Source organism: Ranitomeya variabilis, chromosome 4 (genome assembly GCF_051348905.1).
Source record: "Ranitomeya variabilis isolate aRanVar5 chromosome 4, aRanVar5.hap1, whole genome shotgun sequence".
Lineage (NCBI taxonomy): Eukaryota > Metazoa > Chordata > Amphibia > Anura > Dendrobatidae > Ranitomeya > Ranitomeya variabilis.
In genome coordinates, this window is record NC_135235.1 from 650,897,422 (window position 1) to 650,924,441 (window position 27,020).

The following is a 27,020-nucleotide window of genomic DNA, read 5'->3' on the forward strand; positions in this document are numbered from 1 at the left end:
AGCTGATTTATCACTCAATAAAGCTGCCAGCCCTCATGATCCTTGCAAGACGTTCCCACGGCCAAAACCAAAACCTGATAACAAGTCAAGATTTGGTAAAGATTTTTGTTTGTATATTAACAAAGGAGTGATGCTCAAAGCCATAAGATTCCAGAAACTGCCTGAACGCTATTCACACCTCACTTTGCATACTGATCTCTATACTCTATGTGACGCTGAGTCCCTTCTCACGGCCAAGCCTTGAGAAAGGATAGTCAGGAGTCCGAGGTCAAAAGTCAGGAAGGTATGTCATAAACAGAAGGAAGAGACAAAGGCGTAGTCAAGTAACTTTCCAAGGTCAAAATACCAGGAGGATAGCAGAACAGAGCACAAGGAGTTAAACAAACAGATGGTCAGAACGAGGTCCAAGGTCAGGCAATGAAAGATCAATAAACAGAATACAAGGCACAGAGAGAGAAACCACACAGTAGCTGAATGTATGCCTTGCAGAGGTGTAGGAGCAACAGCCCAGTAAATTAGCCTGGCAATCACCTAGGATAATGAATACCTGGAGACAGCCGACACCTCCCAGGCTCAGGTTGGATGACAAGCTATCAACACACTGACAGCTCAGCACTCCCCAGCACCAGACTGGGTAACTGAGCTGTCAGTAACTGCATCCCGGACACACCGAGGAGGGGAACCGCGACAGTTTACATACGATACTAGTTTGAGAGACCAAAATTTCAATGTAAATAAAGTTTTTCCAAGCTGCTCATTAGTAAATCCAGCTGAACACACAATACCAGCACTCCACACCGCAGAGGATGGAAGGAACTGGAAAATGTGGGTGGCTGAACCAGAGACAATCAAAAACTAATGATATCAGAACACGAGTCACTGAGAGCTCCGTACACCCATGGCTGACGGCTCCAACTTACACTCATCAGAAACTCACAGCTTTACTACAGCTTGTAGGATCGCTACTTCCAACAGGTGGCGCTATAGAGTTAAGTCCTCTTTTTCTCAGAAGAGGCAATTTGCAGCTTTACTACATATAACTCCTCCAGTCCATGTGACTGATCACATGACTGTGACCTCATCCCAGGTCCTGTGCGCACAGAACAGCCATATATGTGGTGTGCGGCTCTTCAGGTGGAGGTAGGTGCTGGAGATTCCCCATTACTGGGCGGGGGCAGGGGGCAGTAACCCCTCCATTCCCGGAGATAGTGCCCCCAGCTCTGCCATGTGTATATGTACAGTAATAGGACGCTGGCTGTGCTCCTGTATACAGGGGAGGGCGCTCTGGTTTGGGGACAGATGACGCTTTCTCTCTGGGGTGGAGATTACAGGGAATGGAAATGTCGGGTTTGGGCAGTCAAGAAAAAATGTGGCGCTGCACAGCCTCTGAACTGAGCGCAGATAAAACACAGTCAATTGTGGGTGTTTTTGGTTAAGACTTCAGTAACTGGAGGTGCTCGCATGAAAAAAGACGTTCCAGTATAAATACAACAGAAAAAATGCGGCAGCACTCACCAGATGACGTGGTTCAGTCCTTTATTGAAGATACAAAATCCATAACATCGTGTTCACGGCTCGGGGGAGTGCGGACATGGAGGAAGTGAGCAGGGATCGACAACAGCTGTTTCGCGCTATTCCAGCGCTTCTACAGGCACACCCCCGAGCCGTGAACACGATGTTATGGATTTTGTATCTTCAATAAAGGACTGAACCACGTCATCTGGTGAGTGCTGCCGCATTTTTTCTGTTGTATTTATACTGGAAATGTCGGGTTTTTCTTCCCATAGAAATCTGGAGAAATGGAGAAACTGTAATTTCCCTAATTTTGGCTGTAATAGTTTAGAATAAACGGATTTCCCATGAAATGTCTGTGGCGTCGGTCCTGTACTGAGGACACTGATCCTGGAGGAGGAGGCTGTGGGGCAGAATATGGAGAAAACACCGAGACGTCACATTGTAGGAGGATTGTGGGTTTTACTCCAATACAGAAATCAGCCGATTTGGTTCATTCAATTAAAGTATATCTGAATAAAATTGGTCCAAATAGAAACTGCCCAGAATGGCATGTGAAGATGTGTATTAAGCTGTAAGGTCTGTCCAGATCCCAAAGCTTAATAAATGAAGAAGGTGGAAAGGTTCCACTGCATAGGAATGTGGGTTCTTCTGGTGCTGAGGCCAGAGACTGTAGTGTTCTTGTGAAGCATTAACTTCAGACATGGAGGAGCTGCCTCAATAAGATATTACACTCATGCTCCATTCCATAAAAAAGGAAACAATATCACATCTACACGTTCTGTCTCATCATATGTTTTCATTAATAACTTCAGCAATTGTATTACATTGGATTCCTTATGATGTTTCATCATCATCTTCCCATGTAGGTCCTACAATATTGGATCCTCTAGTTGTAAATCTTCTGATTGACCAGTCAGGGATGGATAGGGACAAGGACAAGATGGCGGAGAGGATATTACACCTCACCCTAGAGATCCTCTTCCGGCTTACTGGAGAGGTGAGAGATTCTGATGACGTCACATTACATCATTCTTATCTATGGGAATAACAGATGGACAGAACTGGAGAGGTGAGGACTCTGGAAATGTCTGTAGTGAGATTTATTAATGTGTCTCTCCATAACCAGGATTACACAGTAGTGAAGAAGACCTCAAGTGAGCGCTGTCAGGCCCCTGTGTATGAGGGATGGGGAAGACCCCTGAGCCCAAACACTGGGCCTCCACCTCACCCCCTGATACATGAGGACATCAATGATCAGAAGATCCTAGAACTCGCCTACAAGATGATTGAGCTGCTGACTGGAGAGGTGACACTGCTGGGGATACTGGGAAATAATACTATGAAGGGATCAGGGGATGATGGTATCATTGTATGTGTCAGGTTCCTAAAAGGTGTCAGGATGTCGCCATCTATTTCTCAGTGGAGGAGTGGGAGTATTTAGAAGGACATAAAGATCTGTACAAAGACGTCATGATGGAGGTTCCCCAGCCCCTCACATCACCAGGTAATAGACAGGACTAAATACATACGCTGTATAATTATCTGTATGTAAAGAATAAATTCAGTCCCTGTATGTGTTTCCTCTAGTTCTATCCAGTAAGAGGACAACACCAGAGAGATGTCCCCGTACTCTTCTTCACCAGGACTGTAAAGAAGATCCCAATGTTCCTCAGGATCATCAGGTAGATGCACAGAAGGTGTCATGAGATCTCCCCTATGATGTGTAGACGGCTGTGAAGGTCTTGTGTTCAGTCTTGTTTTATCCACCAGTATTATATGTTTTATACTTGTGTAATGAGAACGGTGGAGATGGCAGGATTAGAGCTGATCATAGATGTGACTTCTCCATCTGTCTGTGACTTTTACAATCTGTGTTTCAGGGTGAAGATCTGATGCATATTAATACTACAGAGAGGGGTGATGAGTGGTGTAAAGAGAAGATTCCTACAAATAACTGCCCAGGTTAGTGGTAGCTCGGCGCTTTGACATAAAAAATCAAGAAGCTGTATTTATGACCCAGAACTGAGTGTGAAGGGAGAAAAATAAGAAATAATGGTTTCTCAGTTATAAGTGACACAGGTACAGTCTCCTATCCTCTGTTCCTAAGGATATAGGGGAAGATAAAAGGGAAACAGGGGGCGTAGAGTCTACGTGTAGGTGTATGTTTACATCCGCCGCAACAGATTATGGTTTTTGCACTCACCCTTTGGATGTCTTGTATGTTCGCTCAAAGATTTGTGTGGTGGATCAGCTCTTTGTAATACTCCGGTCTGCAGCACGATTGCGGGAACTATGCCAGCTTTGGTGCAAGGTCATGTGAATGTGGTAGTAAATAGAAGATTTCCTTTTTCGGCTCTTCCGGAGGACAAGGATGGTTAAAGATGAGATATTTTACTCAATATCGAATTTATTCTTTGAGTTTTTCAGCTCAAAAAAATCTCCAATTACTTTTTTGGTTTTTATTTCAATGAGATTGTTCTCAAAGGTTTGTAAATTTCTATTAGTGTCTCTATTTACAGTGCCTACAAGTAGTATTCAACCCCCTGCAGATTTAGCAGGTTTAATAAGATGCAAATAAGTTAGAGCCTTCAAACTTCAAACAAGAGCAGGATTTATTAACAGATGCATAAATCTTACAAACCAAAAAGTTTTGTTGCTCAGTTAAATTTTTATAAATTTTAAACATAAAAGTGTGGGTCAATTATTATTCAACCCCTAGGTTTAATATTTTGTGGAATAACCTTTGTTTGCAATTACAGCTAATAATCGTCTTTTATAAGACCTGATCAGGCCGGCACAGGTCTCTGGAGTTATCTTGGCCCACTCCTCCATGCAGATCTTCTCCAAGTTATCTAGGTTATTTGGGTGTCTCATGTGGACTTTAATCTTGAGCTCCTCCTTCCACAAGTTTTCAATTGGGTTAAGGTCAGGAGACTGACTAGGCCACTGCAACACCTTGATTTTTTGCCTCTTGAACCAGGCCTTGGTTTTCTTGGCTGTGTGCTTTGGGTCGTTGTCTTGTTGGAAGATGAAATGACGACCCATCTTAAGATCCTTGATGGAGGAGCGGAGGTTCATGGCCAAAATCTCCAGGTAGGCCGTGCTATCCATCTTCCCAAGGATGCGGACCAGATGGCCAGGCCCCTTGGCTGAGAAACAGCCCCACAACATGATGCTGCCACCACCATGCTTGACTGTAGGGATGGTATTCTTGGGGTCGTATGCAGTGCCATCCAGTCTCCAAACGTCACGTGTGTGGTTGGCACCAAAGATCTCGATCTTGGTCTCATCAGACCAGAGAACCTTGAACCAGTCAGTCTCAGAGTCCTCCAAGTGATCATGAGCAAACTGTAGATGAGCCTTGACATGACGCTTTGAAAGTAAAGGTACCTTACGGGCTTGTCTGGAACGGAGACCATTGCGGTGGAGTACGTTACTTATGGTATTGACTGAAACCAATGTCCCCACTGCCATGAGATCTTCCCGGAGCTCCTTCCTTGTTGTCCTTGGGTTAGCCTTGACTCTTCAGACAAGCCTGGCCTCGGCACGGGAGGAAACTTTCAAAGGCTGTCCAGGCCGTGGAAGGTTAACAGTAGTTCCATAAGCCTTCCACTTCCGGATGATGCTCCCAACAGTGGAGACAGGTAGGCCCAACTCCTTGGAAAGGGTTTTGTACCCCTTGCCAGCCTTGTGACCCTCCACGATCTTGTCTCTGATGGCCTTGGAATGCTCCTTTGTCTTTCCCATGTTGACCATGTTTGAGTGCTGTTCACAAGTTTGGGGAGGGTCTTAAATAGTCAGAAAAGGCTGGAAAAAGAGATAATTAATCCAAACATGTGAAGCTCATTGTTCTTTGTGCCTGAACTACTTCTTAATACTTTAGGGGAACCAAACAGAATTCTGGTGGGTTGAGGGGTTGAATAATAAATGACCCTCTGAAAATACTTTTCACAATTTAAAAAAAAAATAAACAAAGAAATAACATTCTTTTTTGCTGCAGTGCATTTCACACTTCCAGGCTGATCTACAGTCCAAATGTCACAATGCCAAGTTAATTCCAAATGTGTAAACCTGCTAAATCTGCAGGGGGTTGAATACTACTTGTAGGCACTGTATTTAAGGCATTATATAGACCACACCCATTATACTGTGTTAGTTCATTTAAATCTGCCTCAAAGGTTGGACAAATTTGTGAGCCAGATTTTTTTTTATGATTAATAATTTCATTAATTCGTAGGAACAGGTATCCAAAATATCATGCTAGTTATCCGAAAAAACTTTATCATCTGGATAGGTACTATTGAAATGAATCCGGAGACCAGCCAGTATGATGTTTTGCTGACTACAGATATCTAAGAAGTCAGCATCCAACTAGTGTCTAATCATGTTTTTCTCGAAATTCGCAAAAAGTCTGGAACTCTTTCTTTTAGTATCATTATTAGTGATGAGCGAGTATACTCAATGCTCGGGTGATCTCTGAGTATTTGTTAGTGCTCAGAGATTTAGTTTTCGTGGCCTCAGCTGCATGATTTACGGCTGCTGGACAGTCTGAACACATGTGGGAATTCTCTAACAAACAGGCATGCCTCATATGTATTCAGCCTGCCTAGCAGCCGTAAATCATGCAGCTGCGGCAAGGAAAACTAAATCTCCGAGCACTAACAAATACTCGGAGACCACACGAGCAATGAGTATACTCGCTCATCACTAATCATTATCAATGTCAATATTGAAATGTGTATCTCCAACTTGTGTGGATTCAGATGGGATGATCGTAGCTAGTGCCTCTAATTTTTTATATTCTCTATTTCCATATACTTCTGTGTACTGATATATTATTCTGAACTACTAATCTAATGGAGGTGTGGTGGTGATTCTATTTGATGAAAACACACCCCTTTGACGTGTTAGCAGTCTCCAGTCTATAAAGACATTCTTCTTTTAACATTTTTTATAAGTGCATATTATACCTCATGAAGGCCGTTGTGGGCTGAAACGCGTTGTTTGTTCTTAGCAAAGTGTCCTAATAAATTCGATATCGAGCAAAATATCTCATCTTTAACCATCCTTGTCCTCCGGAAGCGCAGAAAAAGTAAATCTTCTATTTACTATCCTCTGTTCCTGAAATTTTTGGGCTGTGTGTTTTGGCTCCAGAAATTGTGGACTCATACAGCCATGATAGAGAACTGCGAGACAAGATGTCAGAGGAAAAAGAGCAAATGAGAAGTAAAAGTTTTTCACCAACTACTGCACAAGTTCAGTCTCCAGTTTTCTGTTCATATCCTGATGTGGAACAGCTGCCCATATCTGAAGGTAATTTACTTTTGTAATCACTTTGTATAAGCATTAAAGTATTAGGTGGCGTGTAATATTCCATGTAGACAGTGAACACGCACAGTTCCATCAAAGAAGAATCTATTTAGCAGTAGACTGCTCATCATTTTGTAGCTTAAAAAAGCATTCCCATCAAAGTTTTTATCCTCTTAATTGTCAGATCTTTTGGATCTCCTAAAAGTGAACCCGCAGAACCACGACAACGAACCTCCCAAGGGTGAGCTGGCCTGGCGGACCACCCCCAATACAGGGAACGTTAGGGGCAGGCCCAAGAGAGACTATTGCCGCAGAAGCTGATACCGGGGAACAGGAAGTCTGAGAGGAAAGACGCGGAAGAGGCTAAGGCGGAGACACAGGACAGAGTGACAGTGACTGAAACACAGAGTGGACTGGATATGGCAGACGCCCAGGACAGACAGGGTATGGCGGAGACACAGGACGGGCAGGATATGGCAGACAGAATGGATATGGCGGAAACACAGGACAAGCAGGATATGGCGGAGACACTGAACAAGCAGGATATGGTGGATGACCAGGACTGACAGGATAAGGCGTAGACACAAGACGGACAGAGTATCGCACTGGAGAGAACAAAGCACAGAGGGACCTGGGTCAAGTGAGGACAAATGACAATCAGGCAAGGAGCAGAGGAAGGAGATACCTTAAATAGACCGAGTGCTGCAGAACTTCCGGATCGAGATCCTCCAGAGTCATAGAGAGGAGGAATGGAGCATCTGCAGAGCAGAGGAAGGAAGTGCGCGTGCGCAGAAGGAGTTGGAGAGAGGAGTGCGCACGCGCGCCCGACGGGAGTCGGGGACCTGCGGCGAGACTGGAGAAGTAGAGACCGGAAGGCGCGCGCACACCACAGGAGCGCGCCTGGTCGGGTAAGTATGTCGGCGAAAGAAAGGTGAGTGGCAGGCACGGCAGCAGGAGCAGCGGCAGATGCGGCGGCGCATAGAGACACCGTGACATTAATAAATTACAGTCATTATATTATATAACACTGTGTACTTACAATTGCTCATTTTGCCTTTCTACCCAGATAATTCTTCTTTTTTCCATTAGGTCTATGACATCATGTGATTCAAAATTTCAAAAAACTGACCGTCACTTCCAAACATAGAATAAGTGTGAACAGGTGCTGAACCTAGAGTCACCAACTCGTATACAGTCAAATAAATAAGGCAGCACACTGCGGCACTAAAACATGCAAACATGAAACATGAAAATTGAACTGCATTACTGCACTAGAAATATGAAAAAATGAGAGCGTTTAGTGCATAAATTGGCCAATTCATGTGTAACTGGTAGCCACATAAAGGCATCTCTCGTATACCAGGTCCTAAACTTTCCTTTCCTTGCTGAGAATAAACGTCTTCAGCTGAATGGGAACCTGTGAATCCTATTCTTAGACTAAATTTCTCTCTCTCTGTGGAGGGGTAATGAACCTGCTACGATTAAAACACCTGTGGCTAAGAGGTGGAGGAGTGCTCAGTCAGAAGGCTAATGAATACTAATTTCAAAAAACTGACCGCCACATCCAAACATAGACTAAGTTTGGACAGGTGCTGAACCTAGAGTCACCAACTCGTATACAGTCAAATAAATAAGGCAGCACACTGCGGCACTAAAACATGCAAACATGAAACATGAAAATTGAACTGCATTACTGCACTAGAAATATGAAAAAATGAGAGCGTTTAGTGCATAAATTGGCCAATTCATGTGTAACTGGTAGCCACATAAAGGCATCTCTCGTATACCAGGTCCTAAACTTTCCTTTCCTTGCTGAGAATAAACGTCTTCAGCTGAATGGGAACCTGTGAATCCTATTCTTAGACTAAATTTCTCTCTCTCTGTGGAGGGGTAATGAACCTGCTGCGATTAAAACACCTGTGGCTAAGAGGTGGAGGAGTGCTCAGTCAGAAGGCTAATGAATACTAATTTCAAAAAACTGACCGCCACATCCAAACATAGACTAAGTTTGGACAGGTGCTGAACCTAGAGTCACCAACTCGTATACAGTCAAATAAATAAGGCAGCACACTTCCTTATATATTTGACTGTATACGAGTTGGTGACTCTAGGTTCAGCACCTGTTCACACTTATTCTATGTTTGGAAGTAAGAGGATTCACAAGTTCCCATTCAGATAATTATCAGAGAGGAAAGGAAAGTTTAGGACCTGGTATACGAGAGATGCCTTAATGTGGCTACCAGGCACATGAATTGGCCAATTTATGCTCTAAACGCTCTCATTTTTTCATATTTCTAGTGCAGTAATGCAGTTCAACTATCACGTGATTAAAAACTGACTAGCTGAATCCTCTCACCTAGCCAAATCAGTTCTCATGCTTCGCTCTGACGAGGGCCAACAGCCCGAAACACCGTGTCTGCGAATTGAGATACTGATTTGGCTTTTATCCTAAGTCATATTGCACGACTCGTTAAAGGGTTGATTGTGACTTGTAGGATCGCTACTTCCAACAGGTGGCGCTATAGAGTTAAGTCCTCTTTTTCTCACAAGAGGCAATTTGCATATTATATTTCCCAGAGGAGCATTGCACGGCGAATAAGCCTCCTTACCTTGACAGGCCAGAGATGGTATGTCACTCTCCATAAGGAGAAACGATACCCCTTAGACCCCAGTCCAGAGCCTCTCACCTAGCCAAATCAGTTCTCATGCTTCGCACTGACGAGGGCCAACAGCCCGAAACACCATGTCTGCGAATTGAGATACTGATTTGGCTTTTATCCTAAGTCATATTGCACGACTCGTTAAAGGGTTGATTGTGACTTGTAGGATCGCTACTTCCAACAGGTGGCGCTATAGAGTTAAGTCCTCTTTTTCTCAGAAGAGGCAATTTGCATGTAGCTGAATCCTTCTAAGCTCTATGTAGAAATAGGAGGTCAATTTTCTCTGCACAAGTCATGAGTCACTGCACAAGTCTGTGGCCGGGGGAGAGAAGCGGAGAAGCAGGGTCAGTAGTTGAAGAGGGGAATGGGTCATGCAGAGACAATAGACTTCCTGTTTCTACATAGAGAAGAGAAAAGAGAGTAATTGGATTGAAAGGCAAATGAGCAATTGTAAGAAGACCATTGAGTCACGTCTCACAGAGAAATCGTGAGTCGGGATAGTCAAGGAGTCGGAGGTCAAAACCAGGAGGGTAAGACATAAAGAGAGGGAAGAGAAAACGTTTAGTTAGGTAACGGTCCGAGGTCAAACAGGGAAAATAGTTGATCGGAGCAAAAGGATTAGACAAATGGGTGGTCAGAATGAAGTCCAAAGTGAGGCAGTGATTTATCAATAAATTAGGTACAGAGAAAAACAAAACACAGAGCTGAAACTACACCTGACAGCTATATGGGACTGCCAGCTCAGGTAAATAGCTGTGCAATCAAGGGATCTGGGAGCATCTGGCGAGAGCTCAGCACCTCCCAAACTCAAGTTGGACGGCCGAGCTGTTAAAAACAGACGGCTCAGCACACCTCCGCACCAGACTGGACAATTGAGCTGTCAATCACTATACAGACAGCTCAGCACACCCCTGCACCAGACTGGACAACTGAGCTATCAATCATTGTGTTCTAAGACACTCTGAGGGGTAGAATCGTTACAACTGTGCTATATAATGATGATTGCAATATAGTAAGAGGATAAACACTTTGATGAGAGTGCTTCTTTAATGTCAGAATTCAGAAGTGGCACCTAGGAATCAAGTCTTCTCTGTCTTCTCTGTTTTCTCTTGGACGCTGGACAACATTGGCTTTCCTTATTAAACATTCCTTTTACATAAAAGGGTTCTTTCTACAACTAGCAATATATAAATGATGTAATAATATTGCATCATCAATCAATCACTGCACAGACAGCTCAGCACGCCCCTGCACCAGACTGGACGAATGAGCTGTCAATCACTGACCAATAATATTATGCAGACATCTACTATATAATTGTCTAAGGGTCACTTCCGTCTTTCTATCTGTCTGTCTGTCTGTCCTTCTGTCTGTCACGGATATTCATTGGTCGCGGCCTCAGTCTGTCATGGAATCCAAGTCGCTGATTGGTCGTGGCAAAACGCCCACGACCATTGCCACGACCAATCAGCGATGCGCACAGTCTGGAAGAAAATGGCCGCTCCTTACTCCTCGCACTCACTGACCGGCGCCCGCATACACCCCTCTGGTCACCGCTCACACAGGGTTAATGCCGGCGGTAACGGACCGCGTTATGCCGCGGGTAACGCACTCCATTACCACTGCTATTAACCCTGTGTGACCACGTTTTTTACTATTGACGCAGCCTATGCAGCGTCAATAGTAAAAACATCTAATGTCAAAAATAATTTAAAAAATAAAAAATGATTATATACTCACCTACGCCGCCTTTCCGGCTCCTCGCGATGCAAGCGGCACGTTCCGGTGGCAAGGATGGTCTGGCAGAAGGACCTGCCATGACGTCACGGTCATGTGACCGCGACATCATCACAAGTCCTGCGCGGAAAGGACCTGCCGTGATGTCACGGTCATGTGACCGCTACACGGTCATGTGACCGCGACGTCTTCACAGGTCCTGCGCGCCTGCACGGAAAGGACCTGCCGTGGCGTCACGGTCATGTGACCGCTACGTCATCACACCCTGGGACCGGAAGCTGCCGCCTGCACCCCACACAGGCGACAGAGCTACAACACGCCTGCGGAAGGTGAGTATATGTTTATTTTTTATTTCTTTAACCTGTGTCATACGTGGCTGGGCAATATACTACGTAGCTGGGCAATATACTACGTGGCTCTGTGCTGTATACTACATCACTGGGCAATATACTACGTCACTGGGCAATATACTACGTAACTGGGCAATATACTACGTAACTGGGCAATATACTACGTGGCTGGGCAATATACTACGTCGCTGGGCAATATACTACGTGACTGTGCTGTATACTACGTCACTGGGCAATATACAATGTAACTGGGCAATATACTAAGTCACTGGGCAATATACTACGTGGCTGGGCAATATACTACGTGGACATACATATTCTAGAATACCCGATGCGTTAGAATCGGGCCACCATCTAGTAAGCAATATTTCCCTGAATACAATAGAATGTTTTATTACATTCTTGTTTTAAGTATCAAAATGACGTTACAGTTAAAATGATGCAATATTTTTTGAAAGACCTAAGATCATTAGGTTAAACTCAGTCTTACTTTTAACAGGTGACTATATCAGATGCTCCGAGGGATATGTGATGTCTACAGATTTTAAAGAAGATGATGATGATATAATACCGGTTATATATGAAGAAAATGACATTCTCCTAGATATACCCTCTGCTCTTCGCAGTGAAGATTTATCATCTGATCCTTATCAACAGCTCATATCTTATGACTTATCACAGAATGTTAAGGAGGATAAAAGGAAAGAAGAAAATTTTCACACAGTGGAGAAGCCATTTTCATGTATAAAATGTGGAAAATGTTTTACAGATAAATCAAATCTTGTTAAACATGAGAAACTTCACAGAGAATCAAAGCCATTTACATGCTCAGATTGTGGGAAATGTTTTAATAAAGAATCATATCTTGTTAGACATCAGAGTACTCACATAGGGGAGAAACCATTTTCATGTTTGGAATGTGGGACATGTTTTGCCAAGAAATCACATCTTATTAGACATCAGAGAACTCACACAGGTGAGAAGACATTTTCTTGTTTAGAATGTGGGAAATGTTTTACAGATAGATCGTATCTTGTTACACATAAGAAAATTCACACAGGGGAGAAACCATATTCATGCTTAGAATGTGGGAAATGTTTTATCCTAAAATCATATCTTGTTAAACATCAGAGAATTCACACAGGTGAAAGACCATTTTCATGCTCAGAATGTGGAACAAATTTTACAAAGAAATCACATCTTGTTAGACATCAGAAACTTCACACAGGGGAGAAAACATTTTCATGTTCAGAATGTGGGAAATGCTTTACAGAGAAATCACATCTTATTGCTCATAAGCAAATTCACACAGGGGAGAAGCCATTTTCATGTTTAGAATGTGGCAAATATTTTACCAAGAAATCACACCTTATTACACATCAGAGGATTCACACAGGGGAGAGGCCATTTTCATGCTCAGAATGTGGTATATGTTTTACCGAAAAATCCCATCTTGTTAGACATCAGAGAATTCATACAGGGGAGCGACCATATTCATGTTCAGAATGTGGGAAATGTTTTAACCAGAAATCACATCTTGCTACACATCAGCGAATTCACACAGGGGAGAAGCCATTTCTATGTTCAGAATGTGGGAAATGTTTCATCGAGAAATCACATCTTGTTACACATCTGAGAAGTCACACGAGGGAGAATCCATATCCATGTTCAAAATGTGGGATATGTTTTACAGATAAATCACATCTTATTAGACATAAGAGAAATCACACAGAGGATGAGCCATACTCTTTTTGCTACAGATTTGTGTTATTGGCAAATAGTACAACAGAACATACACCTGATATAATCAAGTAAAATCACTTGTCATACAAGAAAAAGCAATTTGGAGCAGTAAAATATTTGCAATCATCAATAAAAAGCTTATTACAAAATGCAAAAAGAAACCAAATAACATATCTATTTATCAGCTTTGAATATAGATTTTTTTGGCATTCATGGAAATTTTTTTTATTTTTTTACCCATCATGAATAAATGTTTACTTGAAAAACTTTGGGTTATCTTTCATTATTTCTTACAAGAATGACCCAAAATAGCTTTTATTGGAAATCGAATCACCTCAGTTTTAAAATTAGTTATCTCAGTCTATCTAGTGCAGACTATATTAGACATAACTAATAAGTGTCCATCACCTGGCTGCCATGACACTGTGATTTGGGACCTCCACCCAATCTAAAATGTCATATGTACAACATATATATGTTTTTAATTATTTGAAATAAGCACTAGAATTTTACAAGCTGGAATTTTCCTATTTTTTCCTATTTACACATGTGTGGTCACACAGTTTCCCTGCTCCTGCATGCCTAGGACCAAGGAGGTGAGTTGGTTTCTGAACCTCTTTTTCTCTCGCCATTACATCTTGCAGGAAGGGTTGCCGGCTTTGTGCATCCACATGCAAGAGAATATGAGCCACTCTGTCAACTTGGAATCAACATCAAAATTACACTGCATTGATGACATGGAGCAGCAACTATATGTATATCTCTTTCACAGCCTACTGGGTGAATGTTTTTTTGCACCAGTGATGTACAGTTTCAATCTCAATGCATGGTGAAGCCTCCACCGTTGAGCTCTAGGTCTTGTTGGTGGTTATCAACTTCTCACATTTGCACTTCTCACATACTATTCAATTAACACAACCCCATCCCAAGCAGCAACAGGGCACAAACTAATGGCATCCAATACCTGCCTTCAGTCTGCCAAGCCAAGTGCTACCAAGCTGTTTTACAGTTCACAAGTTGCTCCTTTGCATTTATTAAGAAATCTCAAGCAGGGTGGTTTCAACTGCAACTGGGCTTTGTCTTAAGCAACAATGCCTAAAACATTCTGGCTGCACTAGATTTGGGAAAACTACATCTAGAACTTATTTGTGTAAGCTAAAGAAGTATACCTGCTTAAAACAGGTGGTGGCCATTTACAGTAGAGTGTCTGGGCATATCAATATTGTCCTTATGTGGTGAAGAATACCCTCCAGGCTTTGCAAAAACAGCAATCTGCCTGAACACCGCCTGATTTCTAATATCACAAAATAGGGTCTGTACGAGTGGTGTAAAGTGTTATATAGTTATAAAATACAGCAGGTAAACTGAAACTTGGTTATTTTGAAATCCTCCTTTGGCAGCTAACGTGTGTCACCTACTGAATTCCTCAAAGACTCTACTAAATTGTCAATAAGGGTAACTGTAGTTTTAATGATGCCATCTATCTTTATATTGGAAAAACACAAGGATAGAGGGAAAAAAGGAAGCATCCAAATGTTTCACCAACCTGGGCTATTGGGGACCCTCAAGGTTAATGTCAGATGAATTAGGATGTGGAGGATGAAAGCAGTTGGAAATGGAGAGGATGTTAAGTTGTGCCAGGCACTGGATAGGGATGAGGCTAACAGTCAGTGTGAAATAGAAGATGATGACGTTGGCCATGACTACTATCCCTTGCAGCAGAGTGCAGAAAATGAACCAAGAGGGGCTTGAATCATGCTGGCTAGAATGGCAAACTGTATGCTTAATAGCTTGTGAGATGACAATCATATTTTAGCATCAGGCAAAGGCATAACTATGAGATAACTGCAAGATAGAACCTTAAAAAATAAAAATTATATTTTTTCCAGGTTCCGAATGGGAATCAAAATTGGCACTTTACCAGGATAAGCTGTGCTCCCTTCAGGAAAGCTGCCACTGAGAAGTTACCTGTCAACTGCATGTCTAACCAGGAAGACTTTCTCAGCAATCTTCAGTTCCTATGCTTCCACACCAGTGCCAGTGCTACGGCTACAAGTAACACAGGCACCAGCAACGATTACAGTAAATATGACATGATGGACCAGATGTTTTATCTGCCACTATGCCAACCTGACACACTTCAGCACTCAGAGGTTTACCACCTGAACTGCCAGTTTCAGTCAAATCTGGGTTGTATCCTTTCTCCAGCTTGTACTCTGAACACTGACCTCATGGACTTCTAGGCCAGCAAAATGAACTGCAGGCAAGTACCGTCTCAGTTTGCCATGGGCATATTCTCTTTTTCCAGTCTCCCATTTTAGCAAGAGTATTCAGCGCAGCCGTTGTTTTTTTGTCATACCCCAGTGGAACAGATTGTTCTCTGCAAGTGTAGAAAACCTTTGCTTCTTTTCTTTCCACACAGCAAACTTGATTCTAATTGAAAAATAGAGACACTTGGACTGTATGATATAGAAAGCCATTGCTTCTTCTCATTCCAAATTTCAATCCTATTGCTGCTCCGAAATAAAGGATAATTTTTGGAAGATTTGTTAAAAAGCAATTTTTCATTTCTGCTCTTTTGTTTTTTTTACTCCCTTTCTTCCAAGAGCCATAATTTTTTATATTTTTCTGTTGAAATAAACATGAGAACTTGTTTTCTTGATAATGACAATATCAAAATTACATAGGCTTTTTTTATTTAAGTCAAAAAAATTCTGAAGTTTCTACAAAAAAATTATTTTCTGTCATAAATTTACAATACCTGTTTTTATGTTGAAGCAGCTGTGTAAGAGATGATTTATTTTGTGGCGAGGTGACAGTTTTATCAATATTTTTGTATTTTTTAATGGAACTGAAAAAGAATGAAAAAATTTGATCTGTTTCTTGTTATGGTGCTTACTATTCAGATTAATTTAATATTTTTTATAAGCCAGACTTTTACAGATGCAGGAATGCCAAATATATTAGTTTCTTTTTTTTTTTTTTAAATGGAGGTGTTTTGATTTTTAAGGTTTTTTTATCAATTTTTTTTATACATTTCTTATTACTTTTTACTCTTATTTTTTAGTTCCCTAAGGCGATTTGGACTTCGCTCTGCCTGATTCTGAGCAGTGAGAGATTGTCACAAGGCAGAACAAGCAGGTAGTTAGAAATTAGCTGCCTATAAGTGCTTAGCCCATGAGAAAAAAAAGCCCCCAGATATCCCCTTTAAACAAACCTCCCAACTTTTACAGAACAGAAAGAATGACAAACTACGAATCAACTAAGTACTGAAGACCAGAGCCACGCTGGTCAAATCCCGGAACCCAGACGACACCAGTTAAGAGTCGAGGACCAACCCCCCAATTTACCAGATCATTGGCAGTCATGCACCGAAGATACACCACAGGAGACTCTCACCTCAGCTGGTGATCTGAGGACACGAGTGAGCAAGGCCTTGTTTTCAGCACAGACTCACAGGACCGGATGTGGGCAGGGGGAGGCTGCAGATGAGATGGGGCCTGGCTGACATTAAAGAGCCCCAGTAAGTGTTGTTAGACTTTGTCAGGGCCTGGAAAGCTGCAAGGGTGCCCTAGAGACTGTTCCTGCTAAATACAATGTTTGTCCCCTTCCCGGTTAGACCAAGGTGGGACTTTTGGCCCCCTAGCTAATCTCAAGGACATATCACTGATAACAAAGGTCTACAAAAAATATTTTTTGCAATTATCGCAGGTGACTTTGTACATTTCTGAATCATCTTTTTGTCCCGATTTTAAAAATGTACCGTATATACTCGAGTATAAGCTTAGATTTTTAGCCCATTTTTTGGGCTAAAAGTGCCCCTCTCGGCTTATACTCGAGTAATTGTCCCAGGGGGTAGCGGGGAAGGGGGAGTGGCAGTTGTCAAATCATACTTACCTGCTCCCGATGCGTCTCTGCACATTCCTGCTTCTCCGGCGCCCGCAGCGTCTTCCTGTGTTCAGCGGTCACGTGATACTGCTCATTAAAGTAATGAATATGGACGCATATTTATTACCTTAATGAGCGGTATGATGTGATTGCTGAACGCAGGAAGAAGCTGCGGGCGCCGAAGATCACCTGTCAGTGAGAAGCTGCCAGGGACCGCGCTGGGAGCAGGTGAATATAATGGGGACTGGAGAGCGAGTATTGAGTGATATTCACCTGTCCGCGTTCCACCGCTGGGTGCCGCTGTGTCTTCTGCGTCCTCTGCCTGTGACATTCAGGTCAGAGGGCGTGATGACGCGATTAGTGTGCGTGCCGCCCTGTGACTGAACAGTCACTGCGGAGGACGCGGAAGACACAGCGGCGCCCAGCGAGGAAACGCGGACAGGTGAATATTGCAAGTGCCGGGGGCCTGCTCAGGACAAGAGGTGAGTGTGTGAATTTTTTTTTATCGCAGCAGCCGGCTATGGGTCAAATGTTTCTATGGAGCATCTTATGGGGCCATAATCAACCTATGCAGCATTGTATGGGGCACATTATCTATGGAGCATCTTATGGGGCCATAATCAATCTTTGCAGCATTGTATGGGGCACATTATCTATGGAGCATCTTATGGGGCCATAATCAACCTATGCAGCATTGTATGGGGCGTATTTTCTATGAAGCATCTTATGGGGCCCATCATAAACTTTATGGAGCATTTTATGGGGCATATTTTATTATGGAGCATCTTATGGGGCCATCATGAACTGTATGGAGCAAATGCTTCACTTTACAAAACAGTTTTTATTCAACCAAAATAATTTCACATGCAAAACAGAAACCAAAATATGAGTTGAGTTCTTGACATTAGACTGACGTTGATACGATTTTTCAGGGTTGTCCCTGTATAACATCCACCAGTAATCTGCCATCATTGAGTCATTCCAAGAACCCTGGTAGCGGTGTTCCATTACTTTAATGTCCTGGTGAAACCACTTACCTTGTTCATTGCTTACATCCCCAAGACTTTGGGGGAAGAAATCTAAATGTGAATGCAAAAAGCGCATTTTCAGAGACATGCAACATACAAGACACTGGTATGCAATTAGCAGTTCCTCAACACCTTCAACAAATTCTGGAGATTTTTCTTTCCTAAGAAGTTTTCACAGATCCACTTGAAGCTTTTCCAAGATCTCAATTCCGTATCATTTAGAGTTCCTTCAAAACACATCATCTCTCATAAGCTCTCTGATCCGAGGACCAACAAATACCCATTCCTTCAGTTTTGCTGGTGAAATGCTGGAGAATTTTTGTGAAACATACTGGAACCCTTGTGAATTTGTCTTTGCCATGGCTTTCACAAAGTTTTTAATCAATCTCAACTTTATATGTAGTGGAGGAAGAAATATTTTTGTTGGAGCAACTAAAGGATTATACTGATGGGCCGTATTTGCTGCTAGGCACTTGAGGGCACATGTCTAGGGCACCAGGATGCATGGGTTTTTTTGTTTTCTTCTTTCAGTCCTCAAACCCACCTCTGTCTTCCAGCTGCTGCGGGGGTCTCAGATCCTGCAGTGTCACCGCAGTGGAGGACGGGGCACAGGCTCTGCTGATTAGTGAGGACCAGGGGCACACCTATAATGAGCCAAGTTGAGCATTTTGCCTCAGGTGGCGGTGAGTCCCTGAGGACAGGGGGTGGCGGCACAGCGCCACCCCCTGCATTCAGAGAATGTGTTGCCAACTCTCCCTGTAATCCCTGCTGTGTTGTACCCAGTGCCCGGAAGGTGACTGTTACTGGGGCTGAAGCACAGCGGTGGCGCCCCATTTCCCTGGGACACACATTGCTGGGACTCGCAGAGCAGTAAACATTTCCCGCCCATGCTTTTGCTGCACGGCTCAATGGAGACATTGAGGTAGGATTGGAGACACAGGTGGCAGGATGGAGACATGGTGCAGGATTGAGACAGATGGGACAGGATCATGGTGCAGGATGGACACAGATGGGGCAGGATCATGGTGCAGGATGTAGACAGATGGGGCAGGATCATGGGGCAGGATGGAGACAGATGGGACAGGATCATGGGGAAAGATGGAGACAGATGGGGCAGGATCATGGTGCAGGATGGAGACAGATGGGGCAGGATCATGGGGCAGGATGACAACAGATGGGGCAGGATCATGGGGCAAGATCATGGGGCAAGATGGAGGCAGATGGGCAGAACCTTGGGACAGGATGGAGACAGATGGGTCAGGATCTTGGGACAGGATGGAGTCAGATGCGCCAGGATGGAGGCAGATGGGGCAGAATCATGGGGGCAGGATCATAAGGCAGGATGGATACGATTGAGACAGATGGGGCAGGATCATGGGACGGATGGGGCAGGATGGGGAGCTCATATGAGGCAGGATGGGACATCACATGGGTGCAGAATGGATACTCATGAGGGCAAGATGGGAGAACATATGGCTGGAGCCAGGAATGACACACAGGGGCAAGCCTGGGGATATCATTATTATAGGGGCTAAGTAAGGGATATTATTACTGCAGTAATGTATTTATTTTATTTTTTTATGATACTGTTTTAAATGGGGAGGAGGTCCTGTTACTGTGCAGAGCGACACTGTCACCTTTTTCTTCATCTGTGTAGTTTTGAATTTGGGAAAAATTAAGTAATATATTCTGCAAGCGAAGCTCTAGATAACTGTTACTTCCTGCAGAGACAAACCCTGGCTGGATGGAGATGAAAAGCAATGATGAAGGACTTCACCTAGAGACCTAGAGTGTGTTACCTGTACACTGACACTATACACTGCATACTATATACAGCGGTCCTGTGTACAATGTCACCAGTGATCACTGTATTACCTGTACACTATACATTATATACAGAGCTCCTGTGTATAATGTCATTGGTGATCACTGAATTACCTGTACACAGACACTGCATACTAAGTACAGATCTCTCATGTATAATGGCACTAATGATGATATTAGTATTGTGTTTTTTTTTTAATGATCAGTATTGTAGTATTCAGTCACTATGTGGTGATAATATGTTGTCCAGCCATGGTATGGTAGTATTTGTTCCTTGTGTGTGGTATTATTGGTCACCATGTGGTGGTAATATGTGGTCTGGACATGGTGTGGTGATATTTGTTCCTTGTATGTGGTATTATAGGTCACAATGTGGTGGTAATATGGTGTCTGGTCATGGTGTGGTAGTATTCATCCCTTGTATGTGATATTATTGGTCATTTAAAAACATTGAAAAATACATAAAAATATACCTAAATTGTATTGGATATTGTAACAAATGTTTAATAGATCAGAGTAGAGCAGGGTCCAGACAAAAGAGTCTACCTTGTCGTGGTAGCGGCTTAAAAAATCTTTTGGCCAAAACAAAAGCTGCTGGCTATATGTGTGATCTGGTGATAGGAACTGTTAATGTGTGACTGTTGAGAAGTAGAGTTTTTCCAAGCGTGAGCGGTGGAACTGGATAGTTCGAGGGATGGAAGCGGGGATGGGGTGGAGCTTGGGTGGAGTCTCCAGGGGGCCCCGAAAATTTTGCCAGTATGGGGCCCCGAAATTCTTAGTGGATCTGCTGCGAATGGCAAAAATCGCTGATGTGAAAGTAGCCCAAGTCACTGCCGACAGTGTCTGCATTAGTCATACTCGCTAATGGGGGAGGCAGCACTAAAAGTGCCTAAGGCAACATAAACTCAACACACGGCCCTGATTGTCCCATAAACACAAGAAGCAACACTATTTTATGAAACCTCCTTGCATTCCCATTAGCAGACCAATCACTTTCAAATCTCCACAGATATTCCATTGATGATGCTTATCTTGTATAGCATCCAAAAAACTGACAGATTCTCATAACTTTCCTTTAGATGACATGAATGAGCAATTTGGATTGATGGCTTCATATTTCCATTGTGAAGCAACACTGCTTTCAAACTTCTCTGGGATGAGTCAATAAACAATCACCAATCTGCAACAAAATACTCTTGATTCAGTTCTTCAAAGAGGCCATTCACATTGTTACCGTACACCAATGGTCCATCAACTGTGAAAAATTGTGTTAAAGTGTTACTTTTGTTTCAGTAATAACACACTTTGACATCATCATGAGGAAGATTCTTCTGTTTCAACCTAGATGCAAGAAGTTCAGCTTTATCTTTTGACAATGAAAGGTCTCTGATGAGATCATTTAATACATGTTGAGTAAAGCATTCTGGCTGCTCGGCTGCTCCATCAGGTACACACTCATCTTGACTTGAGTTCTCCATGTCTTCAGCTCCATAGTCTTCATATTCTACTTCATTTCCATCCAATTCAGACAACGGTGGTACAGGAACTGGCCATCATGTGGAACTGGCATAATCGCAGATTCAAGTTCAGGGTAATTAATCTTATGCTTGTTCTTTGCAGAAAAGCCCTTCAGTTTGACAAAACAAAAGTAGCAGTCTTCACTATGATTTTTGGGTTCTCTCCAAATCATGGGAACAGCAAATGGCATAGCCACTTTCCTCATATTCAACCAGTCACAAAGACCATTTGAACAACTTCAGCATGTCACATGAGGGGCCCAGCTTTCTTGATCACCAGGTGGACACTTAAAGGTCATCTGGTACATATTTTTAATATCTCGAGTGATTCAACGTACTTGGCCTTTTGGTGTAAAAGAACTACACACACACAGCACAATCTGTTCAGATGATTGATACACTGTAGGGCATTTTTCAGCTTTAAATCAGATCAAACAATAGAGCAAGTTCAGTTCAATGATGGTGACAAATAAAAAAAAAATGCGATGAGCCGACCGACTATATGTAGATATTTTTCAAGAGATGACAGAAACAGCTTGTATTTGGAACTGATTTTATTGGAGGTAATCTGATAGATGACTATATACAGTTGTGAGGTAAACAGGTCAGCCTATTCCTTACAGATGAACATTTGCAGACAGGCAGTTTCTCAGTGTGATATTGGCTGCTTTCAGGTTCCCTCTCTGTGGAGACCCTCACTCAGTTACACCTCAGTGGCTGAGCTGTTTTCTTCCCTCTGAGGCAACTTGCCCTACAAGAAATGCAGTGAAAATCCTCTCACAATGCCGGCTGTTCCCTGCCTTCCCTTCTATCTCCCTGTGGCAGGGCTCAGATACCTGTAGAGGCCTGTCTCCTGTCAGTCTCAGATACCAGTCCTTGCTGCCATTACCATCCTTTTCTGACTGACTCAAGTCTTACTGCCTCATAATAGTTAGCTCCTCCCCATAACATGTGACTTTTCGAGAAGCAGTCATAGGTTGACTGCACTGTCAATAGGCCTTCCCATAAAACTCACTAAAACCTTTACTGATGTTGTCCCTGTAAGAAAATTAACAAGTAAGACAAGCAAAGAAATGGGAATAACCTAGGAAAAAACACATACATTGAAAATGCAGAAATAACGTAATACCAAAAATACTTCTATCTTAGAAACTTTATGTGATAGAGCAAAACTGAGCATATTTTTTGGAATCAGCACATCAAACTCCATGAAACAGACATATTACCTTTGCTGATGATATTTTTGTGTTGACCAGTGTAATGTACTAACCAATATACACTCACTGGCCACTTTATTAGGTACACCTGTCCAACTTCTTGTTAACACTTAATTTCTAATCAGCCAATCACATGGCGGCAACTCAGTGCATTTAGGCATGTAGACATGGTCAAGACAATCTCCTGCAGTTCAAACCGAGCATCAGTATGGGGAAGAAAGGTGATTTGAGTGCCTTTGAACGTGGCATGGTTGTTGGTGCCAGAAGGGCTGGTCTGAGTATTTCAGAAACTGCTGATCTACTGGGATTTTCACGCACAACCATCTCTAGGGTTTACAGAGAATGGTCCGAAAAAGAAAAAAAATCCAGTGAGCGGCAGTTCTGTGGGCGGAAATGCCTTGTTGATGCCAGAGGTCAGAGGAGAATGGGCAGACTGGTTCGAGCTGATAGAAAGGCAACAGTGACTCAAATCGCCACCCGTTACAACCAAGGTAGGCCTAAGAGCATCTCTGAACGCACAGTGCGTCGAACTTTGAGGCAGATGGGCTACAGCAGCAGAAGACCACACCGGGTACCACTCCTTTCAGCTAAGAACAGGAAACTGAGGCTACAATTTGTACAAGCTCATCGAAATTGGACAGTAGAAGATTGGAAAAACGTTGCTTGGTCTGATGAGTCTCGATTTCTGCTGCGACATTCGGATGGTAGGGTCAGAATTTGGCGTAAACAACATGAAAGCATGGATCCATCCTGCCTTGTATGGAGCATCTTTGGGATGTGCAGCCGACAAATCTGCGGCAACTGTGTGATGCCATCATGTCAATATGGACCAAAATCTCTGAGGAATGCTTCCAGCACCTTGTTGAATCTATGCCACGAAGAATTGAGGCAGTTCTGAAGGCAAAAGGGGTCCAACCCGTTACTAGCATGGTGTACCTAATAAAGTGGCCGGTGAGTGTATAATAATAATAATAATCTTTATTTATATAGCGCCAACATATTCCGCAGCGCTTTACAGTTTAACAGTTTCAAACACAACAGTCATAGGTAACAATGTTAACAATACAGTAATAAAGCAGAATGAGACAAAATAAGACGACCCTGCTCGTGAGAGCTTACAATCTACAATGAGGTGGGGAGATACAAAGTACAGGTGTGTATTTACAATGATGTATTTACAATGATGGTCCAGCCATCTTCAGGGGGTGGGGGGTAGATGGAGATAGTGAATGGGCTACACACACACAAACATAAAATGAGTTTGATTAGGTAACGTGATAGGCCGCTCTGAACAAATGAGCTTTGAGCGAGCGCCTAAAACTATGCCAGTTGTGGATGGTCCTAATATCTTGGGGTAGAGCATTCCAGAGGATTGGCGCAGCACAGGAGAAGTCTTGGAGTCGGGAGTGGGAGGTATGGATTAGCGCAGAGATTAGTCGAAAGTCGTTTGCAGAGCGTAGTGGTCGGCTAGGCCGATAGACAGAAATGAGGGAGGAGATGTAAGGGGGTGCCACACTGTGGAGAGCTTTGTGGGTGAGAACAAGTACTTTGAATTGTATCCCGTAATGAATGGGCAGCCAGTGTAACGACTGGCGAAGAGCTGACACGTCCGAGTAACGATTAGCCAGATGGACAACCCTGGCTGCTGCATTAAGGATAGACTGGAGAGGGGAAAGTCGCGTGAGGGGGAGGCCAATTAATAGAGCGTTACAGTAGTCCAGGCGGAAGTGGATTAGGGCGACAGTGAGGGTTTTTGTTGTCTCCATGGTGACAAAAGGGCAAATTCTAGAGATGTTCTTTAGGTGTAAGCGGCACGAGCGGGCAAGAGATTGTATGTGGGAGGTGAAGGAGAGATCGGAGTCAAACATAACACCCAGACAGCGTGCTGTCGGGGTGTTATTATGGTGCCACCCACGGAGAGGGAAATGTCAGATTTAGGGAGGTTAGTAGAAGGCGGAAGCAGAAGAAGTTCAGTTTTGGAGAGGTTGAGTTTCAGATAGAGAGCGGACATGATGTCAGAGACTGCGGACAGACAGTCAGTGGCGTTCTGTAGTACAGCGGGGGTAAGGTCAGGGTATGACGTGTATAGTTGTGTGTCATCAGCATAAAGATGGTACTGAAAGCCAAATCTGCTGATGGTCTGTCCAATTGGGGCCGTGTAGAGGGAGAAGAGAAAAGGGGCCAAGGACTGAGCCCTGAGGTACCCCGACAGTGAGAGGAAGAGGAGATGAAGTGGAGCCGAAGAACAGAACTCTGAAGGAGCGTTCATAAAGATAGGAAGAGAACCAGGAGAGAGCAGTGTCCTTAATGCCTAGTGACTGGAGCCTAGAGAGTAGGAGAGGGTGGTCAACCGTGTCAAAAGCTGCAGAAAGATCGAGGAGAATGAGCAGAGAGTGGTCACCGTTACATTTTGCTGTCAGAAGGTCATTGGTCACCTTGATGAGTGCAGTTTCTGTCGAATGTAGGGGGCGGAACCCGGACTGTGAAGGGTCTAGGAGGGAATGAGTGGAGAGGTAACGGGTAAGGCGGGAGTAGACTAGGCGCTCCAGGAGTTTTGAGATGAAGGGGAAATTGGAGACCGGTCTGTAGTTGTTTGTGCAGGATGGGTCAAGGGCGGGTTTTTTTAGTAATGGAGTAATGATAGAGTGTTTGAAGGAGGAGGGAAAAATGCCAGAGGAGAGGGAGAGATTAAAGATTGTAGTTAGGTGAGTTGTGACGACTGGAGAGAGAGACTGGAGGAGGTGTGAGGGAATGGGGTCGGTGGTGCATGTAGTCGGACGAGAAGAGAAGAGGAGCTTGGAGACTTCTTCTTCTGTGATGGGATCGAATGTGGAGAGTGAGCCAGGGGAGATGCAAGGAGGAATGGGAGTCATTGCACTTGGTGTCTGGGAGTGGATTTCCTGCCGGATATTGTCTATTTTCTCTATAAAGTGGGAGGCCAGGTCATCAGCACAAATGTCTGTGATAGGGGCTTGTGCTTTTGGCCTGAGGAGGTAGTGAAAGGTGTTAAAAAAGTTTCTTGGGGTTGCTGGATAGTGAGGAGATCAGGGTGGTGTAATAGGACTGTTTGTCGAGGTGAAGGTAAATATATCTCTGCATATTATTGCCTGTTGCTTGTAAATGATACTGTGAATATTGTTCTTGTGCATTTATCAGTGATAATAAACTTTCCTGCATTTAACCATGTTAAGGGAATAAATTAAAAGTAGATTGTTTATCCCGCCTGTTGTCTCCACTGTTGCATTCAGATCACCTGCATTACACTGGGGGGAGGTGTGGGCTGTGGTGGGGCATTATACAATGTGCTGGGGGGAGGTGTGGGCTGTGGTGGGGCATTATACAGTGTGCTGGGGGAGGTGGGGGACTGTGGTGGGGTATTATATAGTCTGCTGGGGGGAGGTGAGGGACTGTGGCGGGGCATTATACAGTGTGCTGGGGGAGGTGGGGGACTGTGGTGGGGTATTATATAGTCCACTGGCGGGAGGTGAGGGACTGTGGCGGGGCATTATACAGTGTGCTGGGGGGAGGTGGGGGACTGTGGTGGGGCATTATACAGTGTGCTGGGGGGAGGTGGGGGACTGTGGTGGGGCATTATATAGTCTGCTGGGCGAGGTGTGGGCTGTGGTGGGGCATTATACAGTGTGCTGGGGGAGGTGGGGGACTGTGGTGGGGCATTATATAGTCTGCTGGGGGAGGTGTGGGCTGTGGTGGGGCATTATATAGTCTGCTGGGCGAGGTGTGGGCTGTGGTGGGGCATTATACAGTGTGCTGGGGGAGGTGGGGGACTGTGGTGGGGCATTATATAGTCTGCTGGGGGAGGTGTGGGCTGTGGTGGTGCATTGTACAGTGTGCTGGGGGAGGTGGGGGACTGTGGTGGGGTATTATATAGTCTGCTGGGGGAGGTGAGGGACTGTGGCGGGGCATTATACAGTGTGCTGGGGGAGGTGGGGGACTGTGATGGGGTATTATATAGTCCGCTGGGGGGAGGTGAGGGACTGTGGTGGGGCATTATACAGTGTGCTGGGGGAGGTGGGGGACTGTGGTGGGGTATTATATAGTCTGCTGGGGGGAGGTGAGGGTCTGTGGCGGGGCTTTATACAGTGTGCTGGGGGGAGGTGAGGGTCTGTGGCGGGGCTCAGGGCCGGACTGGGACTAAAATTCAGCCCTGGCATTTGAAGTTACACAGGCCCACTTGTCACATGGTGACTGTATAATATCTTTGTACACTTGT

At 43.9% G+C, this 27,020-nt stretch overlaps 1 protein-coding gene across 2 annotated transcripts; it reads left to right on the top strand.

Moving 5' to 3' along the window:
* The first annotated feature begins 1,060 nt into the window (after nt 1-1,060).
* LOC143766166 (uncharacterized) lies at nt 1,061-13,576 on the top strand. Of its 2 annotated transcripts, XM_077253632.1 has the most exons (8): nt 1,061-1,140; nt 2,382-2,512; nt 2,642-2,821; nt 2,896-3,019; nt 3,103-3,197; nt 3,396-3,477; nt 6,670-6,828; nt 12,072-13,575. In XM_077253632.1, exons 2-8 carry the CDS (start codon nt 2,435-2,437, stop codon nt 13,385-13,387), a joined length of 2,034 nt encoding a protein of 677 aa, XP_077109747.1. In that variant the 5' UTR covers nt 1,061-1,140; nt 2,382-2,434; the 3' UTR covers nt 13,388-13,575. The 2 variants fall into 2 exon arrangements, with proteins under 2 accessions (XP_077109747.1, XP_077109748.1); XM_077253633.1 differs by lacking the exon at nt 6,670-6,828 and having other exon boundaries at nt 1,065-1,140; nt 12,072-13,576.
* The last annotated feature ends 13,444 nt before the right edge of the window (nt 13,577-27,020 follow it).